Source organism: Ovis canadensis, chromosome 9, assembly GCF_042477335.2.
Source record: "Ovis canadensis isolate MfBH-ARS-UI-01 breed Bighorn chromosome 9, ARS-UI_OviCan_v2, whole genome shotgun sequence".
Classification (NCBI taxonomy): Eukaryota; Metazoa; Chordata; class Mammalia; order Artiodactyla; family Bovidae; genus Ovis; species Ovis canadensis.
In genome coordinates, this window is record NC_091253.1 from 11636588 (window position 1) to 11656702 (window position 20115).

At 43.0% G+C, this 20115-nt stretch overlaps 1 protein-coding gene across 26 annotated transcripts in view; it reads right to left on the reverse strand.

The window, feature by feature from the left end:
• Positions 1-20115, reverse strand: part of RIMS1 (regulating synaptic membrane exocytosis 1) — a 244073-nt gene that overhangs the window by 12328 nt on the left and 211630 nt on the right. For all 26 annotated transcript variants that reach the window (XM_070292523.1, XM_069599446.2, XM_069599471.1 and 23 more), the window contains one exon: positions 553-691. In XM_070292523.1, coding sequence (XP_070148624.1) covers positions 553-691 — 139 coding nt within the window. The remainder of the gene's footprint in view (positions 1-552; positions 692-20115) is intronic.

Genomic DNA, 20115 nt, shown 5'->3' on the forward strand with positions numbered 1-20115 from the left:
AATTTTAAGATTAATGAAAACTCTTTCATCAGAAAAATAACTAAGCAGGTAGATCCTGGGCATTTTTCCTAAGGTGAAAATGAAATCATGATGTTTTAAAAATAAGAAAAATAAGTTGCTATTATAAGAATGTTAGACTTACAACACTTGGATCTCAAAATAGTTTGGAGAAAAGCAGGAATATGGACAATTAGTTTCATACATCTACGTTCTAATTCAGATTTTGGCAACTGGGCTAGACGAATTTCCCATCTGAAAGAAGCCATTATATGTGGCATTTCTACCATAAGCCTCTGGTCATGGACTTTCTGAGCCTTTCTGGATAACAAAAAATCAGTTTATTCATGTTAAACCGCCATTTCCTCATCCCTTTGAGAGGTCTGAGTGACCAGGCCAGAGGTGCGTCTGTATCCTAAGAGGTCAGGCTGTTTTAAAGTGGATGGTGGAACTCCCGGTTCTACAAAGTAACTGCAGGATAACGAGAGCCTTGTTACCCTCCCTGTGACTCGGGACCCTCGGCTCCAGGCCTTGGGCATGTGCTGACCCACTTACTTTCCCTCGGAGCTGTAGCTGTTGATGCTGCCATCCGTGGACTCCCGGCTTGGCTGCCTCACCATCTTCCTCATCTCAGCTGCCATTCCTGTCTCGGTGCTTCTCTGGATGGTGCTTTTCAACTTCTTGTGGCCTGACTCTGGCAGGAGAGAGTAAAAGCAACTCTAAGTTTTTTTTTTTTTTCAGACAGTTACCCTGGATATTGACTCTGCAAGTACAATTGTTAATTATGCGTATAATTCAAATTTTACTCACAAAAATAATGTCGAAGAGAATACTCTGAGGAATTAATCTCTTTGCTACAGGATTCTCTGGCTAAGAAGGCAGCCGCAGAAGGCAGACCCCCGCCCAGCTTCAGAGACCACCTGACTCCCAATGAGCCAAAGTGCACCCCTGCACTATGGCTGCTCAAGTTGTCAGCTTCAGTGAAAAACTGGATTTTGCACTGTACTGTTCTGTGGAAGCTAACAGATTCTTCTAATCTGGAAGGTTCCAACTGATTGGAGACAGATCTGAATGACTGGGAATGTCCTCTACAGACGAGGCACTTGGAACCCAGCATGGAAAATGCCACTGTTTTGGTGCAGCCAGCTATCCACAATCCTCATAAAAGGGGGGAAAAAAGCAGCATTTTATTCAATGTTTTCTGTAACACTTTAACATACAGGATCTCATCTGAGATGGCACAGAGGTTACCCATATAGGGCTCATTACTGGTGATGTTTCCAGTTGTTAGAGGTGCTTTCACAGAATACATTTTTGGAGGTTGAAATGCCAGTGAAAGGGTAGGAATCTGTTTGATCTTATTGTTTATAACTTGCCCTCTACAAAGCACTGTGTGCTCCTACCAACCGACACATGGATGCATCTCTTTTCCCACCTACGGCTCTCGATTCTCTATCTGTGCTCCTGCTTTCTGTCTCACCCACTGGACTCAAGGCAGGGACTTCCCCTATGGCCATGATGGCTGCCATTAGCTTAGCTTGGGTGTTTATGTGTGTCCTGTGGCTCCTTCTTAGACATTGCTCCTGTATGAAGTCACCACATAAAGCAACATCTCATCCCTGCATGCCTATCAGCACCACACCACCTGAGGGCAAGGGGCAAGCCCCCACGGCACGTTACCCAAGTGAGCCAGCTAGAATCCTGAGAAATGTTTACTCCAGGCATCCCGAGGCAATGAACGAGGGCAGAACACCAAATTCTACCGAAAATAATGAGGTTCATAGCTATAATAATCAAAGCAAACTTTTACATGTAAATGGAGGGGAGGATGCTGGGAACTAGAGAGAAATGGTTAAGAGGATCAGCCACAAGGATCTTTTCATTAAGGTATTCATTTATCCACTCAGTCAGCATTCCTTCCATCCATTCACCCTTCCTTTTATTCATGCACCCATACTTTCATCCATTCATTCCTCCATCTATCCTTCCTTTCTCCATCCATCCATCCATCCGTCCTTCCTTCCCTCCACCCTTCCATGCATGCACCCATCCATCCCTAGCCCCATCCACACATCTATGCTTCCCTCCATTATTCTATTCATCCATCCTTCCCTCCAACAATCTTTCCTTCATCCTTCCCTCCATCCATTCTTCCTTCCCTCCCTCTTTCCATCCCTTCCTCCATCCAACAAATATTTACTAAACACCAACCAGGTGTCCCACACTGTTCTAGGTTCTGGGTAAACACTGCCAAATGACAAATTTCCTGCCATCATGGAGCTTACATACATGTATGTATTACACAAGAAAGGCAATTAACAAGTCAACAAATATGTAACAGGTCTGGTAATAACTGCTATGCATAAAAACAGGCAAGCGAAGGGGATGGAGCTTGACGGAGCTGAGCAGCGGCTTTATAAAAAAGGGGTCAGGGTCTCATCAAACATCGGTCTGGAGGATGTGAGGGGACCAGACGGTGGCCCCCAAAGCTGGGTTGCTCCTGGTGGCTGTGATGGGGAGGCTGTGAGTGATGGCGGTCTGGTCATCAGCCCCCAGTCCACAGGTTTCCTCTGTGACGTTTCCAGTGCTGATGATGACTTCAGCCAGGAGGCTCTGTGCGCCTGGCTGTCCAGATGACGGAGGTACTACCAGAGCCTGGCTTCTCCCGCCTCTCCTAACACCTACTACAGGTGCTTGTAGCGATATATGTGTTTGATGAATGAAAAGAAAACATTTAAAAGCTAAGAGTTCTTTATCAATTTGTATTTTTCAAGTTTTTCTCAAAGAGGGGTATATCCTGAAATCCTTACGGCAGTATTAAATCTTCACAGCTTCCAAAATAAATCTAAGTGCTACACACTTTGCAAAAACATCATGTAAGAGGTCGGTTATTGAACTTTCTTTTATACTTATTTTATTTTGTGCATTTGGGTAATATGTTTTTTATTTTAGAGTTTTTTTTTCAAGCCTATTAAAGATGGCAGTCATGGACCGATATCTTGTCTTACTCATGTTAAGAAATATTCAACAGAGTTTTAATGCACTCACTATACAACTGTATAAAGGCCCAAGTAACAGCTGGATAAGCAATTCTAGCTCTGAATCTTTCTGATTTACATTCAAAGGGCTCTCATATTATCTGGAATGTAAAGGGAAGGCTCAGAGTTTTATAGATGTGGAAACTGTACACAAGAGAAGTACAATTCATGCAACAAGTAACTGTCCAGCATTTGAACTGGTCTTCACCTTTTCTGCAGGCTGGTGATACAGCAGTGAATGCAACCAACCTCTGCCCGTTGGAGCTTACATTCTAGTGGGAACGATGGCTTCTTCAGTATCCCCCTCATTAGCCTGGAAGCTAGATGAGAAACCTGATTTTCTGAACCTCAGTCTTGTGATCATTCCATTATACCACAGTTTAGGGAAACACAGAGTCTGATCTGATTGACTTTACAAACAAAGCAAAAGTTTAGCTACAGATATTGTCACGTATGCATTTTCATATGGGCTCACAAATTCATTCGAAAACACTGAAGAATCACACATATTCTATACAAATGTATACAATTTTCTGTATTCATCCCTCTGAGCCATGACTGGAGTCAGAAATGGCAACCCATTCCAGTATTCTTGCCTGGAAAATCCCATGGACAGAGGACCTCAAAGGGTTGCAGTCCATGGGGTCGCAAAATCAGACATGACTGAGCTACTGAGCATGCATGCTATAATTACAGTATAAATGTTACATATATGACATTTTTAGTACCAATATAATGTATTAAACCACTAAATATTACAAAATACTGTTATGCCTATTAAAGATACCATCAGTATTTAATAATTACTTGTATCCACTGAAGAATCATTAACCCAAAAAAGACATGAAGTCTACCGGCAAATGATGTCATGAGACCTTTGACCTGAAACCCTGTCCCAAGTACTATACAAAGAACAAAAGGATTAGGAAACTAGTATATTTTAATATTCTACATTCACAGACACGTAAAAGTTAGTAAAGTCCATAATATTGAGGGGCAATACTTTACTCATGCTTTGGAAAAATATACATGCTCTCATAGAATATTCCAAAATGTGTCCTACTTATATGAACTTTCACTTTTCATATTTTGAAATGTTGCATTTAGAAACAACCTATGGATGTATTAGCTCATTCTGCAAATGCTTGTTAAACGTCAAAGGCCTATAATCTGGTAGTCTGATAGCATTCTAGGTGTTAAAGTCACACAGGTTAGAGGAGAGGACATCCAGTAAACAGCTAAAGCAAGTCAGGTAACGATGATTCTGGACAAATATCATATATCGCTTATATGCAGAATGTGAAAAACGATACAAATGAACTTACTTACAAACAGACTCACAGACACAGAAGACAAATCTATGGTTGCCAAAGGGGAAAGGGCAGGGGGGAGAGAAATCAGGAGTGTGAGATTAATACACACAGTACTATATACTAATAAAACTAAAAATTAATAAGGATCTGTGGAACACTGCTCAATGTTAAGCAGCATGGAGAGGAGGGGAGTTTGGGGGAGAATGGATATATCTATCACCGAGTCCCTTGGCTGTTCACCTGAAATGATCACAACATTGTCAATCAGCTATATACCAACACAAAATAAAAAGCTAAAAAATAACCTGCTGTATAGTATTGGGAACTGAATTCAATATCTTGCTTATTGTGTTCAAAATATTGTATACTGTATCATATATCTTCTATATTGTATTCAATGCCTTGTAAGAACCTATTCTTTACCAAAGGGAAAGGAATCTGAAGAAGAATAGATAGATAGATAGATAACTCAATCACTTTGCTATACACCTGAGATTAATACAACATTGTAAATCAACCGTATTTCAACTTAAAAGTAAATAAAGATAATATAAATGGAAAAATAATGACTTTAGATTTTGAATCAGTTCAGTTGCTCAGTCGTGTCTGACTCTTTGCAAGCCCATTGACTGCACCATGCCAGGCTTCCCTGTCCATCACCACTTCCTGGAGCTTGCTCAAACTTATGTCCATCAAGTCAGTGATGCCATTCAACCATCTCATCTTCTGTCATCCCCTTCTCCTCCTGACTTCAATCTTTCCCAGCATCAGGGTCTTTTCCAATGAGTCAGTTCTTTGCATCAGGTGGCCAAGTCTTGGAGTTTCAGCTTCAGCATCAGTTCTTTCAAAGAATACTCAGGACTGATTTCCTTTAGGATGGACTGGTTGGATCTCCTTGCCGTCCAAGGGACTCTCAAGAGTCATCTCCAACACTACAGTTCAAAACCATCAGTTCTTTGGTGCTCAGTTTTCTTTTCTTTTCTTTTTTTTATGATGGTGATCCAATAAAATTTTTTATTTAGAAAAAGAGGCAGCAAGATGGATTTAGCCTGTGTGCTACAGATTGCGCCATGAACCTGACAAAGTCATATTCTGTGGAGTAGGTCAAAAGTAGTATTAGGCTCTCACATCCATACATGACCACTGGGAAAACCATAGCTTTGACTAGATGGACCTCTGTTGGCAAAGTTATGTCAGTTCTTTTTAATATACTGTCTAAGTTTATCAAAGCTTTTGTTCCAAGGAACAAGCATCTTTTAACTTCACGGCTGCAGTTGCCATCTGCAGTGATTTTGGAGCCCAAGAAAATAAAGTCTGTCACTGTTTCCATTGTTTTCCCATCTATTTGCCATGAAGTGATGGGACCGGATGCGATGATCTTAGTTTTTTGAATGTTGATTTTTAAGCCAGATTTTTCACTCTCCTCTTTCACTTTCATCAAGAGACTCATTAGTTCCTCTTTTCTTCTGCCATAAGGGTGCATATCTGAGGTTATTATATTTCTCGTGGCAATCTTAATTCCAGCTTGTGCTTCATCCAGCCTGGTATTTCGCATGATGTATACCGCGTATAGTTAAATAAGCAGGGTGACAATATACAGCCTTGACGTACTCCTTTCCCGATTTGGAACCTGTCTGTTGTTTCATGTCCGGTTCTAACTGCTGCTTCTTGATCAGCATACAGATTTCTCAGGAGGCAGTTAAGGTGGTCTGGTATTCCCATCTCTTTAAGAAATTTCCACGGTTTGTTGTGATCCACACAGTCAAAGGCTTTGGTGTAGTCAATAAAGCAGATGTTTTTCTTGAACTCCCCTGCTTTTTCTGTGATCCAACTGATGTTGCCAATTTGATCTCTGGTTCCTCTGCATTTTCTAAACCCAGCCTGAACCTCTGCAAGTTCATGGTTCATGTACTGTTGAAGCCTGGCTTGGAGAATTTTGAGCATTACTTTGCTAGTGTGTGAGATGACTGCAATTGTGCAGTAGTTTGAATATTCTTTGGCATTGCCTTTCTTTGGGACTGGAATGAAAACTGACTTTTTCCAGTCCCATGTCCACTGCTAAGTTTTCCAACTTTGCTGGCATATTGAGTGCATCATTTTCACAGCACCATCTCTTAGGATTTGAAATAGCTCAACTGGAATTCCATCTGAATATCATCTGGATACTGGATAGCACCACAGCAAATGAAGAAGAGCCTGTTTGTATTGAGAGAGTTCCTTTTGACCAGTTGGGCAGGGCAGGTGACTTGTAGACAAGGAGGCTGCCATGCAAGGGTCTGGGGGAAGGCCAGTCGAGGCAGAGGAGCAAGTGGCAGACCCCAAGGAGGGCCAGGCCTGCCCTGGTGGGTCTGAGACTACACACAAGGAGAGGAGGAGCCGGAGAGGCTCAGGCTCTGCTGGGAGCCTGCCTGGACTCTGTGCTCGAGTGTTGGGGAACCCAGGGCAGGGTCTCATTCTGATCTACCCTCTCACAGGGTCACCGAGCCACTGTGTGGGGCTGAACTCCTGGAGTAGAAGTGGAGGAGGCAGGGAAGCTCTCCTCCTTGAGGAGGGAAATGGAGGCCATGTTCGGAGAGCAGCAGGGCAGATCAGTGGGGGGAGGCTTTGAGCTTCTCTGGCAGTGTAGCTGACAGATGTCCTGCTCATCCATGTGCAAGTGGCTCAGAAAGACAGGAGGAATCAGGAACTTTCAGGTTTTCAGTTAGGACCACCAGCTGGAGGGGCTTCCCTGGTAGCTCAGTAATGAAGAATCTGCCTGCCAATACAGTGGATGCGGATTTGATCCCTGGGTCGGGAAGATCCCCTAGATAAGGAAGTGACAACCCACCCCAGTCTTCTTACCTGGGAAACCGCATGGATGGAGGAGCCTGGTGGACCGCAGTCCATGGGTCACAGAGATGCAGACACGACTGAGTGACTAGACAACAACAACTAGTTGGATGACAGTGTCACTTGCAGGGAGGCGAACTCGTGGGTGGTGGAAATTCTGGGTTCTCCAGTGGGTGACAGAGGAGCTCATGCAATAGCTGTGTGGAGAGTGAAGTAGGAAGAAGATGCAGGATCAGGCCCAGAGGGTCAGGTCACGTCCAGAGAGGCGGGAGGTGGGCAGACAGATAGGACACGCTGGCAGGCAGATGGGATGGAGATCTAGGGTACCCATTCGACCTCCAGGGAACAGAGAGTGATACACGGGGGAGTTGCGGTGGAGCCCAGGATGCTTTCACGTTTGAAGGTCTAGAAGAATATCAAGGCAGTTAGGGGGCCTCCATGGGAAGACCTTTTCAGGAGAAAAAGGGGTAAGGGCCATGGTGCTGAAATCAGAAGAATAAGGTGTCTCAGGAAGTAAGATAATTAGCTGTTGATTACTACTGAGAATTTTAGGAAGAAGCAGACCTGTAGAGAGGATGACAGGGCCGCCTCCATGGCAGCACTGATTTCGAGGGGAGCTGGGGACCATTCAGAAGAGGGAGCCAGAGATGAGGAGGCAGAGAGGCTCCAGCACCATTTCCAAAAGGTTTGCAGTGACTGAAAGAATGTTTGGAGAGTCACACATGATGAGGGCAGGTTGTCCATTTCTAAAGATGTTAGAGATCTATGCAGATGGGAATCCATAGATGCGTAGGGTGAGGCCCAACAGTTTCAGGTGTAATATCATGGGTTGGAGAGGTAGAGAAAGATAAATAACGTCCAAAAAATCACCTTCCAATCAATGCAGCACCTAACCATCAAATGAAAAGTCAATTCCATCCAGCAACTGGAAATATCAGTAAAAGAATATAACTTAATGGATTAAACAATTTGAATTCAAAAGATAAGTATAATAATGTCTTTCTTATTAGCTCATAGAAAGAACAGAGGAAGTGCTTCAGTTTGGTTATCTTGAAAGTAACAACTGAGCTCACTGATAAGATTCATTTTGTTTATATGTACAGCGACAAAATTCAGCTGTTTTGAAACAGAAAAGTTGTTGTTGTCAATGTGACCCGTTTTGTTTATTCATTCATTTATTAACTTATTCAAGGAAATTTTCCCTGAATGTGTCGGGCCAGTGCTGTGTATATACACTTGGAAAGGAAAGAGTCCCTGATTCCAGGCAGCTCACGGCCTTGGAGGGGGGATGGGCAAGTACTAATCCTGAGGGGTCAGTGCACCACAGAGGATTTATTTTATATGCATTGAGCTTCAGCTTTTTATCTAATGTAATGCTCCTAACACGGAGAGAAGAAGGGCAAGAGAGAGAACGGTTTAGACAGTGAGGGGTCTGCTGCTTGCCCGGCCACTAAATGAGCAATAACCTGGCAGAATCGGGAAGTGAGAAATGCAAAACTTCTCTTCGTTCACTTTTGTCAGTTCCTCAAGAGAATTCTGAGTCTATGTGTGTCTGTGTGTGCTAGGCACTCAGTCATGTCCAACTGTGTGACCCCATGGACTGTATAGCCCACCAGGCCTCTCTGTCCATGGGATTCTCTAGGCAAGAATACTGGAGTGGGTTGCCATTTCCTTCCCCAGGGGATCTTCATGACTCTGACTCAGGGATCAAACCCGGGTCTTCTGCATTGCAGGATTTTTTTTTTTTACTGTCTGAGCCACTAGGAGGCCCTCTAGAGTTTATGATGACCTCTAATAAAATACATTGCCTAAATGCAAACCAATCACTTTATCTAGTGTGTAAACAGAGCAGCAGCAAAACAGTCTAACTGATGGGACTGGACTCCCTGAGACACTACAGGCTGATACCCAAGGGATTTTCAAAGGCAATTTTAACGCTGTGCAGATGGTGAAAAGGCATTTGCATTTCATGCCAGGGGAACATCATATATAAAGGTCTCAAATGAGGAGGAACATGGTCTCTTGAAGTGGGTACATTTCTGAGTTGACTCAAGTTAACCTCAAGTTGACACTGTGAGTGCTGAGTGCAGAGAGGGAGTTCTCTACATGACCTCTGACCTGATGCTCTCCAGATGCATGGTTATGCACCACCTGGGTGGCTGCAGCTGCTGTTTACTACTGATGCCGTTCTTATGGGCATCAAATTCTTGGTCCCCCAGGGCCACACAAAACTGTGTGTATTCTGTCTTGTGCACAACACAACACGGATCTCTAGTGATCATTTTTTACAAGAAAAGACCCAGCAGTTCTCCTGTTGCTGTCAGACACTTCCAATGTTGTGGCAACCACACCATCGGAAAACATTTATTAGGCAGTCTGTTCCAACGGTGCCACAGTGAGTTTCTGGGTATTTTTAAACAAACAAAAATGTTCCTTTTGTGCTGGGCCAAGGTTCTTGAATATACCTCACCCCACTCCAGATAAGTACAACTTGTAAAAGTTTCATAAGTCTGAAGAACATTTTTAGAACACGGCATGAAAGTTCTTGCATTTTTATGGTTTCCCTCATTCATTCTCCGTTTTAATCCTACAAGCCATAAAGTTTACAGTTTTCCCAGTTTCCAAAGAGGTTTATAATGAAAGATACACAATGGTCAAGAAGCTAAAAATAGAATCGTTAGGAATACTTTTTGTGAGATGGATGGAATAAGTGCCCTTAATAATATTTTCAGAATTCTTTCAGTCTTTCCCAGTGATGTAGTGATGCTTTTTTGTTTGTTTGTTTTAAACACGCAGGATCTTAGTTCCCTGAGTAGGGAGTGAACTCATGTCGTCTGCACTGGGAGCTCAGAGTCCTAACCACTGAACAGCCAGGGAAAGACCCCGGCTATGCTTTCTTATTTCACTGCAGTAACCTGAAGGAGGTTATGGTGCTTCCTTTGCTGCTGTGTGCTCTGCAAACATGGCTTTAGAAGGTCTATACTGACTCCTGACATCTGCTTTTCAGCCTACCCATGACTGAAAGTGGCTCCCTGGTGAGAAGCTGGCATCCTGCTGACTGCCTGGAATGCCTGCAGTCAGACCATTTCGGCTCCCTCACACAGTGAGTTTTCCAGGAAAATGTTTCCTACTATGACCTCAGAGCTTCCCAGGTAGTGCAGTGTTAAAGATTTGTCTGCCAATGCAGGAGATGTGGGTTCAATCCTTGGGTCAGGAAGATCCCCTGGAGGAGGAAATGGATATCCACCCACTCCATTATTCTTGCCTGAGAAATCCTATGGACAGAGGAGCCCAGCAGGCTACAGTTCATGGAGTCCCCAAAGAGTCGGACACGATTTAAGTGACTAAACAACTCAACTGCTTCGTCTTGAAGAGATGGTGAAAATGTGAGCAAGTTCAAGATTCTCTTTTAAATAATCTGCAGATTAAACTTAATAATGCGGTCCCCAAATATTCAGGTAAAGAGACTTAAGGTTACTGAAAGACACCACCTGCCCCGCATCCTGTTTTGGCCAAAACTATCAGGGAGGAGGCAGCCGCATGCTGGACATCTGGCTTGAGTCCAGGTCTCTATGTTTCCAAAGTATGGCCTGGACTGAACAGGGTTCCCCCCATCACCCATCCACAGTTCACAGGTTGAAGTCCTAACCCCCAAAATCTTAGGATAAGACTATTGGGAGATGGGGCCTATACATGGTGATTAACTTAAAAGAAGCCCCCTAGGGAGACCTTAACCCATCTGACTGGTGTCCTCACAAGAAGAGGAGATGAGGATGCAGGGTGACCACGGCATGGAGAGGCAGTAAGACAGCATCCACCGCCAAGCCAAGGACAGATGCTTCAGAGGAACTACACCTGCCCATACCATGATCGTGGACGCCCGGCGCCTAGAACTGTGAGGGGATAAACTGCTGTTCCAACACCCAGTCAGTGATATTTTGTCATGCAGACTGAGCAAACCAATACATCTAGCGAGTGGATACTATATACGGTCATCTTCTTGTTTAATAAATGTGATGCATACAAGTTAAAGCACCTGGGGATCAATGATCACCTACATGTTCTGAGGATGAGATTGAGCCCCCAATCCTGGGATGGACTTATTTCAGCTTGACTCGATTAAAAAGTGCTCTAAAGTATGTCATGGAGATATCTAAAGTGTTTATTAACAACTCAATGTTCAGAAAATAAGGCCTCAGATATATCTGCAACTGGACAAGGGATTAACTTCCAAAGCATACAAACAGCTCAAATAGCTAAAAATTAAAAAAAAAAATCAGAAAACAGAAGGTCTAGCTAGAAACTTCTCCAAAGAAGACATACAGTTGGCCAAAAAGCACATGCAAATATGCTCAACATCACTAATTATTAGCGAAGTGCAAATGAAAACTACAATGAGGTGTCACCTCACATCAGTCAGGATGGCCATCATTTAAAAGTCCACAAGCAGTAAGTGCCAGAGAGGGTGTGCAGAGAAGGGAACCTTTCTACACCGTTGATGGGAATGCAAGCGGGTGCAGCCACCGTGGAAAATAGAATGAAGGTGCTTTAAAAACTAAAAACAGAGCCACCACATGATCCAGCGATTCCACTCTTGGGCATACATCCAGAGAAAACCATACTTTGAAAAGATATATGCCTCCTAAGTTCATTGCAGCACTATTTACGATAGCCAAGACATGGAAACAACGTAAATGTCCATCAACAGATGAATGGATAAAGAAGCTGTGATATATATACATACTTGGATGTGTTCTAAGTTGCTTCATTTGTGTCTGACTCTTTGTGACCCTATGGACTAGCTTTCAGGGCTCCTGTGTCCCTGGGATTCTCCAGGCAAGAATACTGGAGTGGGTTGCCATTACCTCCTCCAGGAGGTCTTCCCCACCCAGAGATCGAACCTGAGTTTCCTTACCCACTGAGCATCGGGGAGCCCATGATATATATACAAGGGATATATATATACTCAGCCATAAAAAAGAATGAAATAATGCCATTTTTTTTGCAGCAACATGGACGAATCTAGGGATTATCATACTAAATGAAGTATGTCACACAGAGACAAATATTTTATGATATCACTTATACATGGAATCTAAAAAAATGATACAAATGAAGTTATATACAAAACAGCAACAGACTCACAGACGCAGACAACAAACTTACGGTTATCAAGGGGGAAAGTTGGGGAGGGATAAATTAGGAGGATGAGGTTAACATATAAACACTACTATATCCTTGGGTTGGGAAGATCCCCTGGAGAAGGAAATGGCAGTCCATTGCAGTATTCTTGCCTGGAAAATCCCATGGACAGAGAAGCCTGGTGGACTACAGTCTATCAGGATGCAAACAGTCAGACATGGCTTAGTGACTAAACGGTAGCAAAAAATAGCGTATATAAAAACAGATGAACAACAAGGACCTATTGCACAGAACAGGGAATTCTAGTCTAATATTCTGTAATAATCTAAATTGGAAACGAATCTGAAAAAGAAAAGGTATATGTATATGTATAACTGAATCAGTTTGCAGTACACCCAAAACTAACACAATATTATAAATCAAGTAGACTCCAATATAAAATAAAATTATTTTTAAAGTTAACAAATATGCTAAATATACTTCTCGCCAAAAACAAATAAGTAAATAAATAAACAAAAAACCCACTCAGTGTTCAGAAAATAAGGCCTCAGATTTATTTTCCCAGGAGTAAAACATACCACATTTATGTCCCATATATTTTTTAAAACTCTTCTTTGTTCTAAATTAACACCTTAATTGAAACTGTATTTCACTTACTGAGTGTAAACTTAGAATATCTCCTTAACTCCATGACATTCTGACTGTAAAAATAAAACAATACTTCAGGCTGAAACCTACAAGAAAAGAAAATGTTTCATTGCACATTTTAGTTTTTTTCTTTTTTTAAAAAACTGTTTAAACCAAGTTATTACCATTTAGATGGGACCCCCAGACCATCTTACCTGTCTCCTGAGAAACCTGCATGTGGGTCAGGAAGCAACAGTTGGAACCCTGAATGGAATAACTGATTGGTTCAAGATTGAGAAAGGAGTAAGACAGGGCTGTCTGCTGCACCCTGTTTGTTTAATCAGTACACTGAGCACATCATGAGAAATGTGGGGCTGGATGAGTTACAAGCTGGAATCAAGATAGGTGGGAGAAACATCAACCCCAGGTGTGCAGATGGTGCCACTCTAATGGCAGAAAGTGAAGATGAACTAAAGAGCCTTTTGATAAGGGTGAAAGAGGAAAGTGAAAGAGCTGGCTTAAAAACTCAGTATTAAAAAAGCTAAGATCATGGCATCTGGCCCTATTAAACTGAAAGTGAAAGTGAAGTCGCTCAGTCATGTCTGACTCTTTGCGACCCCATTGACTGCAGCCTACCAGGATCCCCCGCCCATGGGATTTTCCAGGCAAGAGTATTGGAGTGGGTTGCCATTTCCTTCTCCAGGGGATCTTCCTGACCCAGGGATCAAACCCAGGTCTGGCCCCATTACCTCATGGCAAATAGAAGGGGAAAAAATGGAAGTAGTAACTGATTTCCTCTTTGGGGGATCTAAAACCACTGCGGATGGTGACTGCAGCCATGGAATCATAAGGCGTTTGCTTCTTGGCAGGAAAGCAATGACAAATCTATACAGTGTTGAAAAGCAGAGACAATACTGTGCCAAAAAAGGTCCATATAGTCAAGGCTGTGGTCTTCCCAGTGGTCATGTAAGGTTGTAAGAGCTATACCATAAAGAAGGCAAAGCAGCAAAGAATTGAATCCTTTGAACTGTGGTGCTGGAGAAGACTCCTGAGAGTCCCTTGGACTGAAAGGAGATTAAGGCAGTCAATCTTGAGGGAAATCAACCCTGAATACTCATTGGAAGGACTGATGCTGAAGCTGAAACTCCAGTGACTGATTTTGGTCATCTGATATGAAAAGCTGACTCATTAGAAAAGTCCTTTATGCTGGGAAAGATTGAGGGGGCAGAAGAAGTGGGTGTCAAAGGATGAGATGGCTGGATGGCATCACTGATGCAATGGATATGAACTTGGGCAAACTTTGGGAGATGGTGAGGGACAGAGAGACCTGGCGTGCTGCAGTCCATGGGGTCACAGAGTCGGGACACAACCGGGCAACTGAACAACAATGATTACTATTAGGGAATCTTTTGTTTTTTCCAGTTTGAAAAGGCAGCCTAATACACTCAGTGTTGGCTGGATACTAAATGGTTTGAGGGCCTTCTGTGGGATCAGAGCCTGTGGATTCAGGTCCAGCTCCACCTGTGTTAGTTCTGAGTCTGCAAGTGGCTCAGTCTGTCTCTCTTTGCCTCACTTTCCTTGTCTATGAAATGGGAGCTTGTCTCAAGCAGGAATGAAAAGACCATGGTTCTGAACTTACCTCCTGCTACACTGTGAGATCTCAAAGGGTTGTGCATAGATTGAGTCTCCAAGTAGAATAACACTAATTCCCCATGCTCAACTCAAAGCACATCTTTCTGTATCCTTCACATTTTTAGCTGAAAATGCTCTTCGGAATCAAGTATAAGTGGCAACAGATCCCAGAGACTTTTCATGCCCTGAGTATCCATCCTTATCCTTTTCTCTAGTGACAGAACGTCCCTCATCCTTCCAGCTAAGGGCTGACCACATTGCCCTTCTCATCTCCACTGTGAATGGCACAGGGATGTGATAGTGGGTGCTGCAGCAGCCACTTTGGGCCCCAAGATGCAAGCATGTGTTGAAGCTGGCAGAGCCTGGGTCCCTTGTTATGCCAGCCCCAGATGAGATGGTCTGCCTGCACTACTATGTGAGGGTCTTGATTAAGCCACTCTATCTGTGAGTGTCTTGTTACAGTAGCTTAATCTGTACCATGGTACATAGGATTATAAATAAAATCTAGTGTGGATTTAAAAAATATAATAGTATTTTTGTGAAGAGTACACTCAATTCTCTGACTTTAGATCTGAGAATTGAGTTACTGAATTGATTGGCAATACTTTCCTATTTAGAAAATAGAAGGCTCCTCTTCTAACAGCAGAGTTAGAAATTTTTCTTCTCTGTATTGTCTCAGAGAAAATGGGGTTAGAAGGGGAGACTCTAGCAATAAGTGATTCAATACATAGAGGGGTCCTTTCTAAGTTATAAGTCCTCGGTTTCTGTTAGGTGACATCAGGTATGTGGATCTCTTCCTGTTTAAGATCAGCCCTGGGATTTCTTTGGAAGGGATGATGCTAAAGCTGAAACTCCAGTACTTTGGCCACCTCATGCGAAGAGTTGACTCATTGGAAAAGACTCTGATGCTGGGAGGGATTGGGGGCAGGAGGAGAAGGGGACCACAGAGGATGAGATGGCTGGATGGCATCACGGACTTGATGGACGTGAGTCTGAGTGAACTCTGGGAGTTGGTGATGGACAGGGAGGCCTGGCATGCTGATTCATAGGGTCTCAAAGAGTTGGACACGACGGAGCGAGTGAACTGAACTGAACTGAACGTGCACATAAGAAGTTCCTCATTACTGTGTAGCAATGACCTGCTGCGCTGGTCATTATGGGAAGAAAACAGTTTGAGATCACAAATTACATGAGTACATTTCTTTCCAGATTCTATAAAACAAAGTGGGTTCTCTGCTTCTTACTACATCCCTTTAAACCAACTGGATGGGTTTTCATCAAACTCAGGATAGTCTGATTTGAAATATGAGCTATGTAGCACAAGTGGAGTTCTTTTTAGGGATTTCAGAGACCAGCAGGGTGACTTTAAAGAGATGGGCAGGAGTTCTTGACAGAGTCTGAGTCAGGGGTACACTGATCTGGGAAAGACTTGTACTGTGTAACCAGTCACCCATGACCAAAAGGGACCCATGCTGAAACTCAAGGTCACAGCATCAGGCACCCCAAATAGTGAGTGATGGGGACAATCACACAGTCTCCTCTTTGGGGAGCCAGTCTAGCTTGACCTGGCCCCTGAGCAGGAATTAACTGTATTCAGGCTTATGACCTCCCCAGTTCACACTGGAGAGTCAAGCAGCACGTGTGACTGTGCATCTCTGTACAGCGGGAGAGCGCTATCATCACAGAATGACCCACAAGGTAATTACTGAAAGGGTGGGATAAACACTGTCCAGAGAAACAGGACGGAATGAAATGGGCCCGACCAACTTTTAAAGGCCAAGTTCACGTGAAGAGGACTCTGAGATTCCCTCCTGTCTCTTTGCTTAGGCACATTAATCACGCTGGCATTACCCATCATTACCGAACAGATGGGATGTATATAAAGAGTCTGTACGTAAAACAAAATTTGACAAAGATCACACTACAAAATGAGTTAATCCATACAGTTAATAAGAATGTATGATACTCCAGAGATCTCTGGATCATCTCTGGATGGAAGATCATCTCTGGAGGACCATTAAATCCTCCTCTCCTGCATTCCGGGGCTTGGCTCAGTCCCTCCTGTGGCCACACTCTAGTACAGAGGATGGAGCCTCTTCCTCCCCAGGGACCAGGAGGGCATCCAGAGGGTTTGCCCACCTAGAGCCTGTGGGCTGGCTTCTATACGAAGCCTCCAAGATCCTTGGAGCCTAGAATTCCCCATCCAGAGGCCCCAACCCCACATCCAGGGCCAGCCCGTATGTATGTCTTTTTCTCTCCTAACAGTGAACAGCACCACCAACGTGCACACCCCAAAGTCCAGGTGGGAGCAGGCAGGGCCCCTTGAGGTGCTTTGCAGAGCCAGCAGCTGGGAACGGAAGGTGGGGGTGGTGGGTCCCAGCAGAAGGTGGGGGTGTGTCACAGTCAAGCACAGAGCTCCCAGCAGTCATAATTCTAAGTTGAAACTTGACCTCTTCAGTGATGGCAAACGTTTTTTGTCAAGGTAGGAAACTAAAACCTTTTATTTATCATTTAGCATTTTTTAGCTTGGTTTGTAACAGTTAAGTACCATCAGGTATGTGGGCTTCTGTTTTTTTGAACAGGCCCAAGTCTAGCATTTCTCATGGATGAAACTATCTCATATTTTATAATATAAGGAAAACCCTATTTTGATCCACTTAAAGGATTATCATTAGAAAAAATATCTACTGGGTATTTTTTTCTTTGTTTTTGAGCTTTGATCAGACTTTGGAAAACTTACGATCAATTCTGATGATAAACACCCAGGGAAGAAGTGTGGCCACAGCATCTTGCTCTCTTTCAAGATTTTACTAAACTTTCCATCAATTCAGGAAACTTGGAGATCAAGAAAGAAGGTGACAGGCAGTCACTACAGTCAGTGATCATGAGTGTGTGTCTCTCTGACGGCTAGCTGCTCTGTCCCTCTGACTGGTGGTCTCCATAATGTTGAGGTCCTGGGGCCACAAAACCTACACATCCAGAGAGAACACTCCACATGGAAACTCACAGCACGACAGCAGGGCAGCAGAGCCTGCACTTTGCAGAATAAAACAGGATGTGCCAGCACCTACTGTAATGTCTGATTTATAATCCTCAAGTAATTGGATGTTACTCTACAGATTTTTAATAGTATGCCAAAGCGTTATTTGCTAAGATCTGATTAAGCAAAGAATTCAAAGAAAACTGGGCTACTGGGATCAATATTTTCGAAGCTACAAAATTGTCATCTTTAAGTCCAAACTTTTTAAGAGAACGTTAACTCAGAGGTGTCAGCAGCCATCTCTTTTCTTTTGTATTTATAAAATTACAATGTAAGAAATACAGGTGGTCCAAAAGACATCTTTACTACTGGTAGCTTTTACAAATAATCCAGTTTCCATTTTATTAATAAGGACATTGAGAACTTCATTAGTCCATGGGGTATTTTCAATGCAGTGGCAAAGTGAAAAATTAACTGGCAAAATTCCAGGGGATCAGTAGCCAGGAAATATTGTAGGGATCTCATACAAGTGGCAACTTAGTTACAAAACTATCCATCCTTATTACCCTATCCTATGCAAGCCTTACCTGACTACCCCATAGACCTGCACCCAAACATAGAAATTTTATGTGTCACTACACGGGAAGCAAAATCTACCATGAGAGAATATGAGCTGCTTGAGGTAGCTGTAATCTTCTGCAATACTATTATCTGGAAATGTTTCAGTCTGTTATATCATAAAGTGAAAAAAGTGTTAGCTGTTCAGCTGCGTCAGACTCTTTGTGATCTCATGGACAGTAGCTCGCCAGGCTCCTCTGTCCAAGGGATTCTCTCGGCAAGAACACTGGAGTGGGCTGCCATTCCCTTCTCCAAGGGATCTTTCCACCCACGGATCAAATCCAGGTCTTCCTCATTACAGGCAGATTCTTTACCATCAGAGCTACCAGGGTAGGACCCTCTTATGTCATAACTGGAGGATTATTTAGATTTCTGTTTACTCACCATATCATTAGCTTAAATTCTAACACCTATTTTAGAGGATGGGGACAAAAACTTTTTTTAAAGTAGTTATATCTATTTATATCATAAAGGTAATTTATGTTTTAAGAGGTAAAATATACCAATATTACAAATAGGCATAGAAGGAGTTAAGTTAGTTGATTGAAGAGAAAAATCTTCAGATTCCAAGTGGAAAGAGAAGGGTGAATTATTCAGCAGGAACAGGCAGAGGGAGGCCGAGGAAGAGAAAGCAACTTTCCTGGGGCAAAAAAAAAAAAAAAAGACCACAAGAGTGAGGGTGGCTGTCTTCACAGTGGATTCTGAGCAGCTGGTCCTTGTAAAGGAAACCATTCCGGCTGGCAGGGAGATCAAACTGAGCCTTGGAGAACGAGCCAAACGGGCAGCAAATGGGCAAGTTAAGTAAACAGCGGTAATTGGAGGCCTGGCCACACAGGTCTTGGGAGTAATTTGGGGTTTGGCTGTGCCCAGTGATGAGAGTCTATGAGTGATAGGAACGCTACATGCACACAAATAGGTCCACATATGTCACTGGGAACCTGCTGGCTGCTCTCCACCGACTGCGGTTAGAATGTATTAAATACTGTAGGACATCATTTATACGTGGACTCTAAAATACAACACAAGTGGACTTCTCTACAAAACAGAAACAGGCTCACAGACATAGTGAACAGACTTGCGGTTGCTATGGGGGGATTGGGGAGAGGAGGGTGGACTGGGAGCTTGGGATTAGCAGATGCAAACTATTACACATAGGATGAATAAACAACAAAGTCTTACTATATCGCACAGGGAACTATATTCAATATCCTGGGATAAACCATAACTGAAAAGAATATGAAAAATAATATATGTATATATATACACACACACATATATACACACAACTGAGTCACTTGGCTATACAGTAGAAATTAACACAACACTGTAAATACAAAACATAAGTGTTAAATAAAACATAAAGTTTCACATCCAAAGAGCAAAAGAAACCCTTAGGAAATTAAAAAGCAAACAAATAAGAATTTGAGGTCTTTCACGTTCACCCTTCTGCCTTCCTTCTGACTTCCCTGGTGGCTCAGATGGTAAAGCGTCTGCCTGCAATACAGGAGACCCAGGTTCGATCCCTGGGTTGGGAAGCTCTTCTGGAGAAGGAAATGGCAACCCACTCCAGTATTCCTGCCTGGAGAAACCCAGGGACGGAGGAGCCTGGTAGGCTACAGTCCATGGGGTCACAAAGAGTCTGACACGACTGAGCGACTTCACTTCACTTCACTTCACCTTCCATCTTTAGAAAATCAGATGAATAGAATTTGCAATATATAAGAAGAGCCTAAAATGTGCACTGGTGAAGGGAAACTCTGACGACCAAGATTCACCAATCCACAGCACAGCATCATATGTATCTTAGGGCATCTAAGGAATTAACGGAATTGGGTCAAGCATAGTATTTAAAGATTCTGTTGCCAAAAAGTAAATGTTCCTGAGCAGATACTTAAGCATTAACAGAATGAAAATGTGAACCAAATGAGGGATAGGAGTT